The 21,285-nt window shown below is 32.8% G+C and overlaps 3 protein-coding genes and 1 pseudogene across 5 annotated transcripts; 1 reads left to right on the top strand and 3 right to left on the bottom strand.

Annotated features, from left to right (window-relative positions):
• LOC111409936 overlaps nucleotides 1-9,419 on the top strand; it is an 18,809-nt pseudogene extending 9,390 nt beyond the window's left edge.
• A 351-nt stretch (nucleotides 9,420-9,770) lies between these two features.
• On the bottom strand, nucleotides 9,771-11,974 carry LOC111409929 (U3 small nucleolar ribonucleoprotein protein IMP3-like). Its single transcript, XM_023040054.1, has 4 exons — nucleotides 11,812-11,974; nucleotides 11,583-11,690; nucleotides 10,766-10,840; nucleotides 9,771-10,272 (listed from the first exon to the last, which is right to left on the bottom strand). The coding sequence occupies exons 1-4, from the start codon at nucleotides 11,943-11,945 to the stop codon at nucleotides 10,041-10,043; spliced, it is 549 nt and encodes a 182-aa protein (XP_022895822.1). The 5' UTR covers nucleotides 11,946-11,974; the 3' UTR covers nucleotides 9,771-10,040.
• Nucleotides 11,975-13,191: 1,217 nt separating this feature from the next.
• On the bottom strand, nucleotides 13,192-15,272 carry LOC111371703 (metal tolerance protein 11-like). Its single transcript, XM_022993834.1, has 3 exons — nucleotides 14,946-15,272; nucleotides 13,581-13,661; nucleotides 13,192-13,431 (listed from the first exon to the last, which is right to left on the bottom strand). Exons 1-3 carry the CDS (start codon nucleotides 15,144-15,146, stop codon nucleotides 13,192-13,194), a joined length of 522 nt encoding a protein of 173 aa, XP_022849602.1. The 5' UTR covers nucleotides 15,147-15,272.
• Nucleotides 15,273-16,737: 1,465 nt separating this feature from the next.
• LOC111409910 (metal tolerance protein 11-like) lies at nucleotides 16,738-20,323 on the bottom strand. Of its 3 annotated transcripts, XM_023040022.1 has the most exons (7): nucleotides 19,988-20,323; nucleotides 19,224-19,310; nucleotides 18,996-19,018; nucleotides 18,628-18,873; nucleotides 17,575-17,655; nucleotides 17,357-17,425; nucleotides 16,738-17,220 (listed from the first exon to the last, which is right to left on the bottom strand). In XM_023040022.1, exons 1-7 carry the CDS (start codon nucleotides 19,989-19,991, stop codon nucleotides 17,155-17,157), a joined length of 576 nt encoding a protein of 191 aa, XP_022895790.1. In that variant the 5' UTR covers nucleotides 19,992-20,323; the 3' UTR covers nucleotides 16,738-17,154. The 3 variants fall into 3 exon arrangements, with proteins under 3 accessions (XP_022895790.1, XP_022895809.1, XP_022895799.1); XM_023040041.1 differs by lacking the exon at nucleotides 17,575-17,655; XM_023040031.1 differs by lacking the exon at nucleotides 17,575-17,655 and having other exon boundaries at nucleotides 17,169-17,425.
• Between the last annotated feature and the right edge of the window lie 962 nt (nucleotides 20,324-21,285).

Here is a 21,285-nt window from a genome sequence, read left to right as displayed (position 1 = left end):
GCCCCCAAAATCCACCCGACTGTAAGGCATCTCTCTCTCTCTCTCTCTCTCTCACACATTTACGCCGGCGCCGGCCATGCCGGCGATGGCAGGCACCATTGCAGCAACGCCCGGGCTGCTGCCTGCACGTTGCTGTGTTTTGTAGCAGCGTGCCGCTGCTACGAAACGCAGCAGCAGCCAGCGCCGGCAGCGACACCGTCGGCGGCTAGATCCAGTAAAAATTTTTTTTTTTTTTTTTTTTTTAAAACCAAAACCAGAAAAATGGAATTTCAAAACTTTATATTCCAAAACCTTTTACTGGATCTAGATCTATAACCATAAATTATATGCTAAACAATTCTCAAATTCAACAATAATGAATCCAAATAGTTGAATTTGAAAATCTTAAAAAAAAAAAAAAAAAAACTTGCAGAAATTTAAATCTTACATAACATCATGGAAGATCCATAACAATAACCCAAAAAAAAATACTAAATTATTTCAATTTCTCAAAGATTTCAACAATGGAAAGCTCTGATACCACTTGTTGCATAAATTTGAAAAGAACCATATTCATAAATTCCATGTTGAAATCAAAGAGACAACAAAAAGTGCGGAAACATACCTTGATCCATGAATCTTACTGCTTTAATTGGGTTTTGATCTTCCAATTGATACGTGATTCTCCTTCCTTTTGGTTTTCTTCAAAGTCTCTGTTGATGGGGATGCAGAGATATTTTTCCAAAGAAAATCACGTTCAAATTGGGGACCATAACCACTTTTAAAATAACTGCTATTGGCAGTTATTAACTTTAAGTTATTTCAAATCGGCCCCTCATCAATTCAAAATAACACCTTCTGGTCTCTACACTTTAATCCCATAAAATTTAATACCCATTAGTCCAAAATTAAATCCAATGGATCACTTTATCGACTATATTTACTTTAAAATAGCACCACACATTCTAATAAATGTACATGTGTGGCCCCAAAGTTGGAATTTTTTTCCAACAGAAACACCTTAGAATTTAGAGGTTTAACATGAATAGAATTTAGATGGAAGTCACGGGAATACATAGAATGCCCTTTAATTGTAGTAGAAAAAATTATGGTAATGGAGTGGCAATAGAAGGTATATTGTCGCCAAGAACGACTGTTTTAAGTATTTTTCTTTGATTTATAGTAAGAAACAAAGACCTCAGCACGATCTACGCGTAGAATAACAGTGGTTAAAACACTATGGAGAAATGCTACAGAATTGGGTAATCCGAAGATAGCAAGTTAAAAAGCAAGTTCTACATGGCTATGAGACAACTATGCTATATAATATTGATTGTGGGGTTGCTGAAAGACAATGTGATGGAGATGGAGATAAAGTATAATTAGGATTTTAAAATAGAGTTTTATTAAAAGCGTGTTTATTTTAGATTTTATTAGTTTTAATATTTCAACAAAGTTCTAATTTATTAGAAGTTTGTTTATTTTATATTCTTTCAGTTTCTTGCTCTATAAATAAAGGGGTTATCCGATATAATTCACAACCCTTGAATATATGAATAAAAATTCATTTCCTTTGCCCTCAATTCTTCTCTTCTTTGCACCCTTTCTTTTCTTAATTTTCAATTGTTCATTGTCATATATATGCTCATGTTCACAATGTCTACGAGACCAATGCTGTTGAAAATGAAGATGCTAAGATGGACATGTAGTTGTACCAAAATTAATAAAATAAGAAATTTACAATGTATGTCAACTAGTGGAGCTAACACTAATTGGCGAAAAATTAACGGAAGGATGGCACAACATGCAGACATGTCTTATGCCTAAATCTTTTATTCACTAGAACGATGCTATCACTGTAGAACGTTTTAGAAGAGGAGACACACCAAAATTGGAATAGCCTAATCTGGTAACAAAAAATTTGTGTAATTGTACTTTTGGTAGATGTTGTGCTAGATCTAATAGAATGGTGGATAAAGATTGGTGCTGGTGGCACCACACTCAAGTTCTTGTTTTCAAATTCTACAAACTCCATCTCATAACACTAATGTATTTTCTGAGACTTTTTTCCAGTCATGAAGTGTTGCCTTGATGTATGTATGACTCTATATATATATATATATATATTTATATATATATATATATATTTTGGTGCCTTCACTGTTTCTACGCTATTTTTTTCATGTTATTTGTAAAATGTCTTTGTCTGATGTAGGTACAAGTATGACAATAACACAATAACTGAGGCTTCATCTCCCGATATAAGCTCCATTATACCATCAGCTTTATGGAAATGGGAAGATTAGAGGCAATGCTCCTTCAAGAGGGAGTGAAAATCAACTTTTAGAAAGACAGGTAGTCCTCTATCTAGTGGCCTCTTTATATATCAACTACTAGTTTATTTTTCAATTGTATGTCATATATTTTATTTCCTACAGGAAGCACATGTTCAGCAATTTTTGGCCACTGAAGATGCACTCAACAAAGCTGCTGAACCTAGAAACATGAGTCAACTACTTTTGAAATGTCTCCATGGAACTGGTGGTGCAGATTCCACACGCTCACTTATAGCTGCAGGAACATCACAGAGTATGGGCAGCCTCAGACAACTAGAGGTAATATTTATTCTTTTTTTTGGGGGTATACATAAGCTATGTTATTTGAGTTTCAATGATCAATCGATAAATGCCTTGCTTCACTTGATGGTTCTTCTTATTGTGAAATCAGAGTTGTATTTTATCAGGTTTAGATACCTTTTCTGGATTCAGCTTATGGTGCATAAACTAGCTTTGAGTAGGACATAACAAATCATCTTTATTATCAATCAAGATCATATCACATTGTTGCCTTGCCGTCCTCCTCTGCATTCATGTAAAAAAAGAGTGGTCCCCGCACTTCCTAGATCAAGCTGACAGTTGCTTTAACTTGCACTTCTGTCAGAAAGTTTTCAAACTTAAGATTCATATGTTAAGTGACTCAATTATCCTGACCAAAACTCATTATGGGCTAAGACCAGCCACCATGTGTATATTCTGAGGTGCAAAATGTCAGTAATATGATACAATAATTAAGGATTACCTTTATATCACTTAAAAGTATTTGCTTGATTCTCTAATACGTTAGAGGTAATATTTCTTTTGGAAGAAAAAATAAGACTAGAAGGTTAGGCATAGTTTTGTTTTATGTTGGATTAGAACCTATAATGTACGGACATGGACACAGACACGTGTATCAGATCAGCCGACTTGCGATTTTTCAAAAATGTATTGACAGACTTCATTTATATAGTATAAATTTAGTTTTATACTTGTTATTGACTTTTCTTGTTGAAATCATTTAAATATGAGTATTAGTTATTTACTAATAACTTTGAGTTGAAAACATATAATATTTCTAGTAAAAAAGGAAAAATGATTATGATAGAATGTCCAAAAGAGTGTCGGTATTGGCATGTGTTAGACACAAACATGCTATCGTATTTCAAGTATCTGTGCTACAAAGGTTACAACTGAATGTTTGATCTTGGATCCAGCTTTGAAATTTGTACTTACACATATTGATAATAGGCCAAAACATATCTTAAAATTTGGATGTGGACTGAAGAGAAAGCATAAAAGCCGAAATGTGGCATCGGTATAGAAAGAGGTAAGTATCAAAACAGCATTTCGAGGTATTTCTAACAAATGGGGAACTCATCATATCTACCTCTCCATGCGTCCTCTGTGGGCAATAAAAACTGTCAAATGATTAGCATCCTGTGCTGGTAGTTGATGGGTTGTGAAGTCCTAACTCCTAAGGTCACTGGTTGAATAAATAAAAAATAGGGAAACGAAAAGAATACAGTTGGAGCAAGGCTGTTATTGTTTAGCTTTTTGCATAAATACAATTGTGTGTGTGTGTGTTTTTAAGTACTATTTTACAGCCAAAGACATGGTTGTGCATATGTATTGAGACTTTTCATTTTATATCGGGATTCTGGTGGTGAGAGGGAGATTTTACGGACATACCTATGTCCCGCTGCTCTTCCATTGAAAAAAGTAAGAAGTATAGCATATGTCTTTCATTGATCATTTACTTTATGAAAACTTTTCGTGTTTTATACAGCCTTTCCTTTGTTCAGGTTTTTGGGTAGCAATTGGACTTTCTGTAAGCTCAAACTTAAACTCTTCGCTGCTATTGACATTAAACATCTGCCTCTCTCCTTTGCAGTTACAGGTTTGGGCCATGGAAAGAGAAGCAGCTAGGTTGCGGGCCGGCTTGAACTTATTGATGTCTGAAGTACAGCGCTTAAATAAATCGTGTGCTGAGACGAAGGAAGCGGAAAACTCTTTGAGAAAGAAGTGGAAAAAAATTGAAGAGTTTGATGCCCGCAGATCTGAACTGGAAACAATCTACAATGCCTTACTTAGAGTAAACATGGTAGCCCCCCACCCACACATACTTTTTTTACAAGAAAAAAATCCACTTACTCTCCCCATTTCTATCTGTAGCTATGACAGGACTGCTTTAAGTTACTTCCAGAAAACAATAATAGTTGGTAGTTTTCCTGTAATAAATTTGCTTTAATTATTTTAGGTAAAAATTTAATCCATAATTTCAAATCTCAAATCAAAAGCCTCAGTAACGGTCAGATGTGCTGAAAAAATCACTTCTGTACTGAAATGAGAATTCTCACTTCTTTCTCTCATTTGAAACGAACATTTCTTCACCACTTTGTAGAAAATAGTCAAAATCAAGAGAACGATAAGTCAAAGAACAAACAAAATAATAAAATGCACTCTTTCAACATGAATTCCTCAAATTGGTTTGCCATTTTCAAGAATTTCAATGTGTGAATCAAGGATTCAGACTTTTTATACTCCACTCATTGTACAGATTTTCAATTGAGCTGGAATGCATGGCTACCATTTTTTTCTTATTTGTATTGTTAGCTTTGAACAGTCAATTTGAAATATGTGTAACTATAAACATGTTTCCTTTCCTCTGCCGTGACATATTTCATGTGACATCAAGAGAAAGTTAGTGTGTTAAACAACATGAGATGGAGTGAGCATACTGGTAACCATCTCACCAAGTGGTTTAAGAAAGCGCTACAAAGCTCATATAATCTCCATTTATGAGGGTTCAAAATATGGCTGCCGTAGTTTCCATATGCTGTTAGGATGTGTTGAAGTTTTGTTTGTACATTCATCTGTCTTAATAGTTTATTAAACTATAGGTTTGTTAATTTTCCCTGGCTACTGTAGGATGCTGCTGCTTTCTGGATTCAGCAGCCATTAGCTGCAAGGGAGTATGCATCAAGCACCATAATTCCAGCATGCAATGTTGTTGTGGACTTATCAAATGGTGCAAAAGATCTCATTGATAATGAAGTTTCAGCTTTCTATCAAACTCCTGATAATAGCCTTTATATGCTTCCATCAACCCCTCAGGTATGCAAGTGCAAATTATGTAATGTATGACTGAGTGCATGTTTGGCAAAGCTTATAATTCTTATAAGGTGGTCAAACACTATTTTTATTCATACATTTTGTAGAATCCACAACTTTTACATTTTAACCACACATCCTTGGAATCCAGTGCTTATAAGCACTTAAAGCTTAGGCAAACAAGAGCTAAATATTTCCTGTAATATTTGTTATCTGATCAAGACAGAGTTCCTTTCTTGACTTATTTGCAAATCAGAATGCTAGACTCAATTGTGTCACTTTTACTTACTGGAAAACTTATTATTGATATTGCCCCACCCCCCAACCACTGCGGCAAAAAATAAAATTTCTGGAATGGGTCTTCTTCTGCAGGATGATCTTGGGTCCCTAATACACAGCTTACATTTCATAAATAGTTCTTTCACAAGTCACATACTCTTACTTAGATACATCTATCGAGCTATAAGTTAGCCTCGATCTTTAACAATTTTCTACCTCAAACCTTAAAAGACGAAAGAAACCCATCGAGCAATAAGAAAACACCTGTTCACACAATCATGATATTTGTATCATCCAATTCTCTTATGAACCCTTTACTTTCTGATCAGGCACTCTTGGAGGCAATGGGTGCTAATGGATCTACAGGACCTGAAGCAATTGCTACTGTTGAAAGGAATGCTGCAGTGTTAACGGCAATAGCTGGTGGAAGAGATCCTTCTGCAGTACCTTCTATATGCCGTATTTCTGCTGCCCTGCAGTATCCTGCTGGTGAGAATTTGTCCCATCCTTAGAATCTCTCATGCATGGTTTCCTGGATAGTTTACTATTGGACTTGGATTAAATCACTTTCCACTGTGGATTTGTGCAAAGTATTTAATCAAAATTTTGATAATTAAGTCTTTTGTATGTGATAGTCCCTTTTTTTGTCAAGCTTTTGGCATCAAGAGTCTTTCCAAGAATTTTGGCATCAATTTGTATAATTTTTCATCTCAACCTCTTCCAGCCACAAATAAGTAATTAGAAGTTCGGATAAGAATTTATTCTTAAAGTTCCTGTGATATAAGCAGAACTAGAACTTGATAATGGAAAAACTCGAAGTATATTGTGAGTTGGCCACAATTCTAAATATGAATAGGCTACGGTTCGTGAGATTAGATTTCAACTACATTCCTTGACTTCGTTACCAAATACTAGGTAGTTATTCTTGTTGCTTCTTTATGGATGTGGAAGGGGTTGGTTGCATGATATTTTCTTCATACAAGATTACCTCTGACCAGTATAAATATCTGATAAAGCCCATATTTGGTTTAAGTTAAAATCAAATTTTTAGTAGATTTTAATAACAGTTGGTGGAATGTGTGGTTGAAAAGTGGCGAGTCCCATAAAATGTGTGTTTAAAATTAATTGTTAATTTTGACTTAGATTTTAATCTATTTTTCTAACTGAACCAAATATGGGCATAATATGTTTGAACTAATTTATAGTTTTTCCATAGGTTTGAATGGCTTGGATGCTGGTTTAGCATTAGTCCTAGAATCCATTGAATTCTGTTTGAACTAATTTATAGTTTTTTCATAGGTTTGAATGGCTTGGATGCTGGTTTAGCATTAGTCCTAGAATCCATTGAATTCTGTTTAAAGCTTCGATGTTCCGAGGCTTGTGTATTGGAAGACTTGGCCAAGGCAATTAATTTGGTTCATGTACGAAGGTATCTTGTTGAGAGTGGTCATTCATTGTTGAATCATGTTCATTGTGCATGGCAAGAGTACGATAGGTATATCTAACCCACGTTAACTCTCATGCTTCTCATGCTATTGATGAATGGACATTTATTTGGGCAGAATGGGAGGGCCTGAGAAAACTCAAATGTACTGTTTGGGGCCGAGATTTAACATTGTTTAGTTTAAAATTTTTTCCCTTTCAATGTTGTTTGTGTTTTCTTATTTATCACCATCTAGTGAATTATGAGTAGGAAGCACTAACATAAGCATTAAGATTAAAATGACACGACCATACAAGTCATGTTATACTATTAAATAACAGGCATTCCATTTTCTATTTCGATTTATATTATAGAAAATTAGTGTGCTTGAGAGTCATTGGTGATTAAATAAACAAAGATTTTACCAGGACTGCAATTTTAGAGAGACGCGAAAGCCTATGGGGTCGCTTCTGTAATTGGATAACCAGAACATTTGGTCTTTTCTTTTGGGACAAAGATAGATGACTTTACTGATTTACGTTGACTCTATCTTGCAGAACAACCAATTATTGCCTAAATTTGGCCACTGAAGATGACTTTACTGATTTACGTTGACTCTATCTTGCAGAACAACCAATTATTGCCTAAATTTGGCCACTGAACAAGAAAAAGTTGTTACAGAGAAAAGGATACCAGAATTAAAGAATGCAGTTGTAAATGCTCAAAAATTCCTTGAAGACTGCAAATATGTCAAGAGGCTTGGTGAGTACCCTTCAATACTTTCCAAGTTATTTTCCATTTTTCTGTAGTCATCGATATATATATTTTGTAAATTTTTGGTGGATTAAGTACCGACTTCGTCATACTCTCAATTTCAAATTTTATGATTTGATCTGCTTGTGCAATTGCCGACTAACTTGGGACTTATCCTTGGATGAGATTTTCTTTCTCCTTTTGTCTTTAGTATTGCAAAAATCCTAATAGAATGATGATTTAGTTAAGGAAAGTATTAGAATTCATGTTGGCTCGTTGTCGAAACTTCATCCCCATGTGTCATCAACTGTTTTAACCATTGTTCCTTTTTCTTTTCAGCTTCTCTCCTTTTCCCTTCATGTACTGAACTTCCACGCAAATTCTATAGCTTATGTTCATACATACGATTTAGTTCAAAGTCTATGTGAACTTCTACGTTATTAAATTTTCTTGATTTATCATTATTATGTTAGACATGACATCAATACCGTTGAACCAAAAATGTGACTCCGTAGGACAACTAATGACCTCAGCGATAGAAAGAAGTTCCTTTTTTGTGAACTTAGCGCACCATGCAGGAACCAAGAAGCCCAGATTGTGGCACTAAAAGATAATCATTTCTGTTTCTACATCTCAATCTCTAGACAAGCATATTTCTTCTTATTGATATAACATTTCAAATGACATGCTCGTTGTAACTTGATACTCAAAAATCTTATTATGCTCAGCATGAATGAAGCCAGGTTCATGAGAAGCAAACCAATAAATATGCATATCCAAAAATATGGTTGTGCTTTCTAGGTGATTGATGTCCCATATTTCATGTTCAAGTCAGACTGTTGTATTGTTTGAATTTTTGCTTAATGAAACGATATCCGAGTGTCCTAATTTCAATTTGTTTGTGTTTTACATCAATTCTCCCAAAGGTAGCAAAAACGTGAAGGAATTGCTTGTTTAGATAATAATTACTGTTTGTCTTACTTTCCAATATTTCTGTGGCATTTATTTGTAGCTTGATGAATGGTGGGAACAGCCAGCCCCAACCGTTGTTGATTGGGTTACTGTCGATGGAGAAAATGTCGCAGCATGGCAAAATCATGTGAAGCAGCTTCTGGCATTTTATGACTAGTAAACTCTGCTTAAGAATTTCATTTTATGGTCGGAAAAAGTGGTTTCTGGCTTTTCTTAAATTGCTGTACCATTTCTGGGAGTCTCGCGGCGTAAGAACTGCAAATGGCATTTACAAGAAGTTTTGAAAAAAGGAGTAAGGTGAAAGGAATTTGAGCATGCCCACATCGGTTTTATACCAAGTTGTCGTGTATATGATTTCTTCCATAGCCTACTTATCTCTTCTGATACGATCAAGTTAAGGTCCCAGCCTCAGTTCTTGTACCAGGTAATTGTAGGGATTTGTCTTATTTCTTACGTAACAACAGATTCAGTGTGCTAATTAATTAAGATGAAAAGGCGATGACCTTAAGAGAGTGAAATTGATTAGTGTAATTTTATTTTTTTTCAATTTTGTTATACTAGAATTCAAGACTCCTTGAAAATCTTTCTCCATGTCTCTCATTTTCATGGGTTAACAATACGTACAGCCAGATGAAAAGCAGACGGCATCGGCCATAATTCCATTCCAGCTCTGAATTAAGACAATCACTGCAAAATATCTAAAGGTGGAAATGGCGACTTTAACAAGCTCTTCCATTTTGCATTTTAAAAGTTCAAAATTTAGTAGAAACTAAAATTTAGATTTCGATATAAGTCAAAATAAATAATTAATTTTAATCATTATTTTATGGGACTCGTAACTTTTCAATTACACATTTCATCAATTTTATCAAAACTTACTAAAGATTTTATTTTAATTCTCACCAAACAGGGACATAATAAAAAAGGAAGAAACATTGTCTGAATCATTTGATCAATCACCACGTCTCAAATTGGTACTATAAATATTCTTACAATAGTTGATATCATCAAGAACGAAAAGAAACAGAAGTTCATTTTGAGAACATAATCAAGTAACATGTAAAGGAGCGATTGTATAAGATCAGAAGTACCCAAAAATTTTACAGGGCCACAATCCCCACACTCTCACTTATCCGACAAAGATTGTCCTACCTTGAATTATCGAGATTCAACAGCAGCTTCAGGAAGGATGACTCTCCGAGACCTCAGTTCATTACGTCATAGTCGTCCACCTTATTGTAGTATTCCAAGACCCTTCTCTTTATCTTGGATGTATCAACCCATGTAATAAAGTCTTCCATATTTCTCGTGACAAGGAACGCCGGGTCAGTAACCGTGTCGGGTCCTACACGAATATGTCCCTGCTCAATATACGTTACTGCTTCTGTCAGGTGTTCGGCCATCTTCAGACATACCAGGACAGTGGCCAACCGCCGCCTAAGAGAAACAGAAATACACCACAAGAAGGCGTGAATCATAAAGACATTGAATGAATTTACATTCCTGATTTATATAAGATTTAGAGCTAAGTGCATGTTAGGTAACACATAGGTCTATACAATATAAATAAATTTTCTTAAGCAATTTAAATTATAAATAGATAAAAATGAGTGATGGATACTTGTAGTGCTCGTGGATCCTCAAAATGTGAAGATAAAAAGTGGCTTGAATGAGGAACCAAACATAGGCTTAGTTTTCTTCTTCAATGGTCAAATACCAAACATGCAAAATAGCATATTACACTCCAAACACTGTAGGATATTGGATATCTATAACTACACTCAAATATGAAGATTTTAAGTTGAATATTATTGTTAATCTAGAATTGCAACTCTTAATCATCTCTAAGATCATTTATCTTGTAAACAACTCATAACTTGGGCAGACTTGAGATTTAAACAATGAGATTGGATTGCAACGCCACACTTACCTACAAAATGATGATACCGATAGACGATCACATAAAGCCAAACTTTTACGAGATGGTATCAAGCCCATGTTGTACCTGCATAGATGAAAACATATGGGATTTCTTGTAAGTCTTGAAGGACTGTTTTAATAATATTTGGCTGGCACAGCTTGGCACAGCCCTGCCCGTGTCTATAGTACATATACCAATCCAAGGACCCCTGTGTTCCCCCTTGTAGCAATTTCCAGTTATGAAATCCCATATTCTTGGATCCAAACACAGGTAAAATTAGAATTAGCAATCAAATTCGAGAACATGCATGTTGCATAAGATTTTGAATAATTCAAGAATTACTAATAAAATGTATTCGACCATATGCTTAACAGCTACTTTAAGGAAAGAAGTTCAGACCAAATTAAAATTGCCTGTCCCACAAAGTTCAATACCTAATCTTAACCTTGTAAAAAGCAAAGACCAAAACCAAGAAACTGCATTCAGATTGCTCTTACCACTGCCCATTAAGCAGAGTTCACAAAACTCAAATTGCTCAATCCTCCACTCTCCCAATACAAACAAGGATAGATTACAGCATCTGAAAACCATACACAACTACTTAAATATCCCTATAAATTGGCCTTATGCTTTGAACCAATTAAGTAACCGGGCAAGTTCACTATAAAGCTGGATTTCCTACTTTTTTCTTCTTTATTCCAGACAACTAATTATAGAACTACGAAACCAAAGACAAAGACTGTTTCACAATTGTACAGCAATGTAGCTACGAATCTCCTCGATAAGGAAATAAATATCAGAATTGAACTGGAAGGAGAAAACTCACAGCTTCTCAAGGAGGGCATCAGTCATCTCAGTCCGAAAAGGGTCTCTGCTATCCATCTGTTTTAGCACGTTCACTAACTTCTGCACCATTCTGCACAGAGTCGAATACCTAAAAGTATTGCAAGTAATTAAACAATGTCATTATCAATTAAAATACTCAAAAAATTCAAAATTTCACCAATATCGAACTAATTTTTGTGACCCAAATGAAAAAGGAATGATAGAGTTACTTCTTGTAGTCGTCTCTGGCTGTTATATGGTAACGATGCATGACAAACGCTTCTCGGTGGCCGCCTTCTCTCTTCCATTCCAAGAAATTAACTCTCTTCAACAGCTTCTTCTCATGAAATTTTAGCTTCCGCATCTTCTCTTAATAATCTATATATGAGCGCACTCATTATTTAAAAAATATTATTTCACTCATTTTTATTTCAAAAAATAAGGGCCAAACAGGGCTAAAGGCAAGCTTTTTAATATTTCGTTGTAATTGCAATTATAAGCGAAAAAAAGGAGGAAAATTGAGGAAAAAAATTTGTGCTATAAAGGCTTCTTGATTCAGCGTTGTGGTTTATTTTTCTTACTTGTGAAGAGTAATGTTATGAAAATAAGCAGATTTTGAGTGTTTTCGAGGTTGGAAAAATGTGGGCTTGTTTTATAAAATACTCTAACGTCAAAGAGTTAAGACTTTTAAATACTTTTAAAGATTTAAAAAAATTTAGGGAATTTTTAAGACTTCTTAAAACGTATTCAATAAAGAGTATTTAGAATTTTAAGTGTGCAATTAAAAGTTTTTAAGTAGAAAGTATAGATACAAAATCTCAAAATTTGTCTTACATTTACTCCAAGATTTTGAGGCTTTGACAAAATAATTTTTTTAATATGTAGGAGATATATTCTATTGGAACTTTTATATAAAAAAACAAAAAAATAAAAAAATTAATTGATGGACTTTTGTGAAATTCGTAAATTTCTATATATTTTATGGAATTAATTGAAGTTTTTTTTATTATTATTTTTTTTTTGTAGACTTTCATTTTAAAACTCTTGTAGATTATTATAGAATTTGTATGATTTTTTAACGCTTTCATTAAAATAAAATTCACTTCGAAAAAATAATAATAATTTTTTAATCATGCTAAAAGTTCATAGAAGGAAATAAGAAAGAAAAATATTGAAAGAACAAAAATAATGTGGCACCTTTATATCAAATAAAAAAAATTAACAAAATAACTGTATAATATTTGCTGAAATTTGATTTGCTAAATACAAAACTTGTTGTAAGTAGCATTGATAGATTTCTTGAATGTTCAATCCATTTCGTTGGGATTTTATGTTCTTACTAGTCGTATGCCCGTGTAATGCACGGACAGTGTAATTTTTTAAAGTAATGTTAGTGTATCTAGCGTTAAAGATTGATGTACATTAGATTAGATCGGCAAAACAAACTTAATGCAATGAGATAAATTTACATATAATGTTATCAATAAAGTATAGTCATAAAGCATCTAAAGAGCATAACGAAATAAATGTAAACTTTGATACGGAGAAAAAATAATTAGCAAACAAGAGTTAAGTGTACAAGTAATGTTAGTGTAAACTTGAACAAGCTACTAGATCCTGATCAAAGATGGCACCTTCTCATGAATTCCCTTTGACACAATATTAGATATCTGACTTGTAGATGACAAAAAAAAAAAAAAAAAAAAAAATTGATTTTGGGCATATGCCTTGACAATCTCATTTGCAAACGTGCGGCAATAGACTAACAGAAATAGTTTTACCAGAGTCACTGAAAGCATAATGCCAATGATCCATTGCTCTTGCTCCTTTGTCAAATTGAATTCGTCATCCTGCACAAGCTCTTTTGTTAAAATGTATAGAGAAGCAAGAAATGAAGAGTCAATATTTAAAGAATAAAAAATCAGCTCCAAGCAACCAAAGCATGGAACACTTTCTCAACTCTCTAAGTACCATGTTGATTCAGGTAGGGATCACTTACATCAGAAACTAATGTGTGCAGGAATTCCAGTGTAATCTGTAGACCTAAAGTTGCCACGACAGAAGCGAAAACAAGGATTCCCTACTGCAGGAATTAATGTTTACTCCCACCCATTAAATGCTTACATGACTGTAACATATCCTTTGTCCAGCCTAAATGCATCTCCAGGGACTTTATGTCAGATGTTCGAGGAGTTCCACAATTGCATTTGCTCAAGACATAGTATCCATTATCCCAAAATTATGTACGTTTTGGTCAAACTATGCAACCATAAAACCTCCTAAAGAGTTGCAAAAATTGATTTACTGTTACACATCAAACTGCAATAATCCAGTGTCTACTTGTAATATTCTCCACCGTGAATCTTGCACAACCAAATTGAAAGGAAAGCAAGTTAAGCCAGATGACAATCCATTCCCGTGGAGGACAGGAGGAACATCAAAGAGGCCTGAAACTTGTTGGCCAACCGAAACAGTTCACCTTCTGCTTGCTTTCTGATTCTCTTAATGTTCATTTATTTTCTTCTCCCCTCTACAAGTTGTTGAGTTTAATGTTCCTTTAAAAGAAGACGTGCTAGGTTTGGTGGTCATTTAGGGCACAATTGTGTTTTTGTCATTTTCAGGTAACAGGGGTCACAAGTCTTGCTATAAATATTATGAACCCTAAATTATGTGACAAGAGTTACAAAAACACCAAACAGATATAAAAGAATGCACTACTTCGAAAATCATACCATTCAAGAATAAAATAAAATAAGATATACAACAAAGTCAAAGAAACAAACAGCCATTTGAACATTCAATCGTTTAACAGAGGTTTACAAAATACAGTCATGATCCCTCCACTTTCCCTTGTCAATCAACTCATAACACTGGAAAACATCTTCAAATATGGATTAAGAAACAACTAAAAGGGTTAATGCAAGATCACATGAAGAAGGGCAAAGCTGCAAGTAGAAATAATTACTTGTCCCATTTTAAATGGACCGGTGAAGGACTTGATTTGAGTAACACTATTTATTTGGAAAGCATAAGCTTGAGCATTTCTTCTTTGTGAAGAAAATTCAATTGCGTGTCTTAGGAATGAATTTGTTAAAAGAATAAGAGAATGGTATGGTTTAATGCCCTGAAGATTCAGATGCACTGAAAACTGTAGTGTAGGTCATAGCAGATATAATCTGAGAAACAAAAGCAAATCATATTCCTTACCAATTAGACACTACTATCGATACATTGAAAGAAATGAAAATAAATTCTCACAGCCTATTTTAAGGAATAATGAAAGGAAAAGGTAAGTACTAAGTAGCATGATTGTCAAAATGCGCAATCTGATTATTTTTGAATCAATGACTTAAGAGGCACTAACCAGAGGCTGCATACGTTTCTTTCCAATAGGATATCGATAAGGATTTGGCGTCTGCATGGAAAAAGCAGTAAACCACAGGATAAAACCAGATAGTAGATCGAGAAGCGAGTCTAATGTCGACGCAACAATGGCCAACGAACCACTACTGATAGATGCATAAACTTTAGCTGCAAAAAGAAGCATACTTGCAACATTTGACATTATGTTGGCAATTGTTTCACTTCTAACCAACTTTTCCCTGTCTCTCTGTAACCAAAATAAAAAAATAATTTAACCCTGGTACATTGTTCACCTCTTGATATCTGATAAAAGATTTCATCAACTTAATGAACAAAAAATAAAATAAAATTAAGGTTTTAAGTATAAACCTTTGACGTTAAAGATTGATGTACATTAGATTAGATCGGCAAAACAAACTTAATGCAATGAGATAAATTTACATATAATGTTATCAATAAAATACAGTCATAAAGCATCTAAAGAGCATAACGAAATAAATGTAAACTTTGATACGGAGAAAAAATAATTAGCAAACAAGAGTTAAGTGTACAAGTAATGTTAGTGTAAACTTGAACAAGCTACTAGATCCTGATCAAAGATGGCACCTTCTCATGAATTCCCTTTGACACAATATTAGATATCTGACTTGTAGATGACTTAGCTTCTTTACATTCTTTCATTCTTATTGTAATCACCAAATTATATGCATATAAAGCAGAACTATTCACGACGTGCTTCAATCGTCGATCGTCAACGAAGAAGTTGTTGGTGTCATCAACATAAGTTTATTCTTTACTTTATATAATTTTTATTAATTAGTGATGGAGTTACATAGGTAACTTATGATATCTTTTATTTATAATCCTTAAGTCGGATAAGTTATTATTTTGAATGTTATTCATTATCAATTAAATTTTCTGACAACGTATTTGATTTTTATATTTTTTATTACTTTATTTATAGACAAAATTTTCTTCGATAAAAGATATTTATGAAAATAATAATTTTTAATATTACAAACTGAAAATTCCATATTATATATTAAATCATTTTTTAACCATCATTCAATTCTAATAAAATCCTTTGAAAATAATCTTTAATTTGTTTTATAATTTTATTAGAAGACTGAAGTTTTATAGATACATTAAGTAAATTTAAAAAAAAAAAAAATTTGTCACCGAAGAAAACATGGTTGTTAATCTATAATATTATTTTGTTACCTATAGACTATTTCGTTGATAATATTTGTTTTTTAAATTTTTATTACAATATTTTGTGACATAGTTTATGTTGGTAAATTAAATTTATGAAGTAAGTGTTTTTAATTGTTACATAAGGAAAACTCCGGCTCAAAAATTTTGATAGTAAATATTGAGAAATAAATTTCTTAAAATCTAGGATCTTACTTAATTGTGGCGTTTTAAATGACATTCTTATTTTTCTAGAGGTTGAGTGAGATTTTCTCCTTTAATAATGCTAGTTGTTGTCACGAGTTGTATTTATCGTATTTTTATTAGCGTCAAAATTGTAGATTTTCGAAAACTTGTTGAAGATTTGAAAAGTTCGGTGAAGTTTGATCATTTGGTGTAAAATGATAGTTACAATTTTGTTCGCTTAAATTTTTGAGATTATTCTTTATTCCATTATCTCTTGTTCAATAATATCTGATCTTCCAATAAGCGAGTTCACATTCTCCAGCACAGTTAACGACCATGTTCGGATAGTGTACAATGTCAAATGTTGAACGTAGTATGATAACAGTGTATCAGAAATAAAATAATTGAACAAGAAAAAGGCAAAGATCTAAATCGTATGGAGACAGGAAAAGGAGAAATTACATAAATTAAGATGGTATCACCATAAAAAGAAAACAAACTAAGCCTCATTCTCAATAAGATTGGGGTTGACCACATGAATCATTCTTCACCATAAATGTATTTATAAATAATAACTTACAAGGTAAGCTTGTCAAGCATCTCATAAAATTACCAATAATGGACCCATCAAGCTTGGGACAATCACAGGACTCTCTTCTGGCTTTTAATGTTTAAAATCTGATCAATTATATGGGAACATGTTGTCTTAAATGGGATTATTGTCCAATATCTTTCAGACCCAAAAAAATAATAATAATAAAATAAAATAATAATAATAATAAATAAATAAATAACCAGTTGAAGTTGGGAATTATATAGTTGAGATGTAGTGATTAACCGAGCTGAATGGCGAATAAGGATCCATATAGCCAATAACTCCAACAAGGTCCATCCAGACACTGAAATAGTTAGCCATTACTACAGCAAAGAGGCCAATGATGTTGAAAAAAAAAAAAAAAAAATTTGATTTTGGGCATACGCCTTGACAATCTCATTTGCAAACGTGCGGCAATAGACTAACAGAAATAGTTTTACCAGAGTCACTGAAAGCATAATGCCAATGATCCATTGCTCTTGCTCCTTTGTCAAATTGAATTCGTCATCCTGCACAAGCTCTTTTGTTAAAATGTATAGAGAAGCAAGAAATGAAGAGTCAATATTTAAAGAATAAAAAATCAGCTCCAAGCAACCAAAGCATGGAACACTTTCTCAACTCTCTAAGTACCATGTTGATTCAAGAAGGGATCACTTACATCAGAAACTAATGCGCGCAGGGACTCCAGTATAATCTGCAGACCTAAAGTTGCCATGACAGAAGCGAAAACAAGGATTCCCTTAAGCCAGATGACAATCCATTCCCGTGGAGGACAGGAGGAACATCAAAGAGGCCTGAAACTTGTTGGCCAACCGAAACAGTTCACCTTCTGCTTGCTTTCTGATTCTCTTAATGTTCATTTATTTTCTTCTCCCCTCTGCAAGTTGTTGAGTTTTATGTTCCTTTAAAAGAAGACGCGCTAGGTCTGGTGGTCATTTAGGGCACAATTGTGTTTTTGTCATTTTCAGGTAACAGGGGTCACAAGTCTTGCTATAAATATTATGAACCCTAAATTATGTGACAAGAGTTACAAAAACACCAAACAGATATAAAAGAATGCACTACTTCGAAAATCATACCATTCAAGAATAAAATAAAATAAGATATACAACAAAGTCAAAGAAACAAACAGCCATTTGAACATTCAATCGTTTAACAGAGGTTTACAAAATACAGTCATGATCCCTCCACTTTCCCTTGTCAATCAACTCATAACACTGGAAAACATCTTCAAATATGGATTAAGAAACAACTAAAAGGGTTAATGCAAGATCACATGAAGAAGGGCAAAGCTGCAAGTAGAAATAATTACTTGTCCCATTTTAAATGGACCGGTGAAGGACTTGATTTGAGTAACACTATTTATTTGGAAAGCATAAGCTTGAGCATTTCTTCTTTGTGAAGAAAATTCAATTGCGTGTCTTAGGAATGAATTTGTTAAAAGAATAAGAGAATGGTATGGTTTAATGCCCTGAAGATTCAGATGCACTGAAAACTGTAGTGTAGGTCATAGCAGATATAATCTGAGAAACAAAAGCAAATCATATTCCTTACCAATTAGACACTACTATCGATACATTGAAAGAAATGAAAATAAATTCTCACAGCCTATTTTAAGGAATAATGAAAGGAAAAGGTAAGTACTAAGTAGCATGATTGTCAAAATGCGCAATCTGATTATTTTTGAATCAATGACTTAAGAGGCACTAACCAGAGGCTGCATACGTTTCTTTCCAATAGGATATCGATAAGGATTTGGCGTCTGCATGGAAAAAGCAGTAAACCACAGGATAAAACCAGATAGTAGATCGAGAAGCGAGTCTAATGTCGACGCAACAATGGCCAACGAACCACTACTGATAGATGCATAAACTTTAGCTGCAAAAAGAAGCATACTTGCAACATTTGACATTATGTTGGCAATTGTTTCACTTCTAACCAACTTTTCCCTGTCTCTCTGTAACCAAAATAAAAAAATAATTTAACCCTGGTACATTGTTCACCTCTTGATATCTGATAAAAGATTTCATCAACTTAATGAACAAAAAATAAAATAAAATTAAGGTTTTAAGTATAAACCTTTGACACTATTGCTACAGAACCTCGCTCTGCTAGTACATCCATTTCATTGAACCCCTCCAACATCTCTACCTGTTGCTGATAATACTCTGCAACATTATCTTCTGGACCTATACCATTAAGGAAAAGGAAAGAAATGTCTCGTGTGCAGTCCCTTGAAGCGTCAATCAATTACTAATCTTGGCTTCAATAAAAAAAAATGATAGGATACGACTATTGCTACAGAACCTCGCTCTGCTAGTACATCCATTTCATTGAACCCCTCCAACATCTCTACCTGTTGCTGATAATACTCTGCAACATTATCTTCTGGACCTATACCATTAAGGAAAAGGAAAGAAATGTCTCGTGTGCAGTCCCTTGAAGCGTCAATCAATTACTAATCTTGGCTTCAATAAAAAAAAATGACAGGATACACTAAATACAGGAAATCATAATTAAAATTTAAAATCCTAACACAACAAGTGAACTCAGAGGGCACTCACAGACATAATTAAAGTGAACAAAAGCATTAATTTGTCCAAAGTTGTGCAAGTACATGCTAATAATTCTTAAGTTTTTCCTACGGCCTAACATTCGAATTCAACACATTTCAATTTATAATATTTTCATTAAAAGCAGGCTTGAAAGCAAGAAATAAAAAGAAGATACTCACTAATATTTAACAGAAGTGCTCAAGTTTCTCAAATGAAACTCAAAAAATTAAGCAAATGATAAAGGAAAATAATAAATAAAAGAGTACGTCTTGCACTTTTTTATATATTACTTGTTTCGCTTGGATCTGAAGCTGTTAAGAACGAATACTACTCCACTCTAGTAGAAAAAAACAAAGAGAAACAATTTATTACTCATGAAATTATTCCATTGCCTCTTTAGCCCCATTAATGTCCCATAAACTCGTTTCGTTGTCCACAATCATTAGACCCAACGAAAACAAGAAATGGAATCTGCACTATTCCAAAAAGCGTATTCAAATTCAGTAAAACAATTACCCATAACCCCAAGATAGTCATGGAGCCCACGAGGAGGTTTTTCTTTGTGCTCATGGGATAAATGGAATCCATCGAAGTTCAACCGCCACGAATGGTCACCGCTTCTTGTCTCCGGCAACAAAAGTTGCTCTTCGGAGTCGTTGGTATTTATGTTTCCACCATTTCCCGTTCACTTGCACTTGAGAAAAATTGAAAAAATTCACTCTTAAATTGGAAGAAAAATGAGTAGAATGTGTAAATTTAGCGAAACTCGAAGGATTTTTTGGGGGAATAAATGATTCTGGTTGACAATAGCGGAATTTTTTGAACCATAAAATCTTTTGTAAATACTTTCTCTCCAGATGTCTCCGAGCACGGAGACTTTTTAGTCTCCGTGTCTATTATAAATATATTTTTTTGATTTAAATTTTTTTAAATTCTTTAATAAAACTTATTTTTTTAATTTTAATTAAATAATATTTATATATTCTTAATTTTAAAAAAGAAACAAAAAAATTATTATAATTTTTTTAAATTAAATTAAATTAAATTAAATAATTAAAATTAAGATAAAATATTATTTATTAAAAATAAAAATATTATGTTTTATCATAAAACGAATGAACTAAAAAGAATTTTAAATTAAAAAAATATTTATAATATGAAGAAAAAAATTTTAAAACAATTTTTAATAAAATATAATAAAAAGTTACTTATAACTAAAAAAATTATTCAAGTTATTTAAAAGTAATAAAAAAATTTATAATTATAAAAGCTACTTATAAATAAAAAAAATATTAATTATTCATTCTCTTATAATTGCAAAAGCTACTTATAAATAAAAATTATTAACTTATAATTTTTTAAGTATAAATATTTAGATATATTTAGTTTTTTACATTAAATACTAATAAAAAGATTACACTATTTAAAAAGTTACTTATAAGTAAAAAAAATCACTTCAAGTTATTTAAAACTAATAAAAAATTTATAATTGTAAAAGTTACTTATAGATAAAAAAAATATATTAACTTCAACATTTTTAAATAAATATTTAGGTATATTTAATTTTTTTAATTAAATATTAATAAAAAATTTTATAAAAAAAAAACCGATGCACGAAGTGTTGTTCATGCATATGTGCATGGAATGAAACCACTCATGAGTTTTTTATTACTTTTAAATAACTTAAAGTGATTTTTTTGTTTATAAGTAATATTTTACATTTCAGATAGTGTAATGTTTTTATTAATATTTAATTAAAAAACTAAATATATCTAAATATTTATACTTAAAAAAGTTTAAGTTAGTATTTTTTT

Source organism: Olea europaea, chromosome 2 (assembly GCF_002742605.1).
Source record: "Olea europaea var. sylvestris chromosome 2, O_europaea_v1, whole genome shotgun sequence".
Classification (NCBI taxonomy): Eukaryota; Viridiplantae; Streptophyta; class Magnoliopsida; order Lamiales; family Oleaceae; genus Olea; species Olea europaea.
The sequence above is the reverse complement of the archived record's forward strand: the minus strand, read 5'-3'. Positions and strand labels throughout refer to the sequence as shown.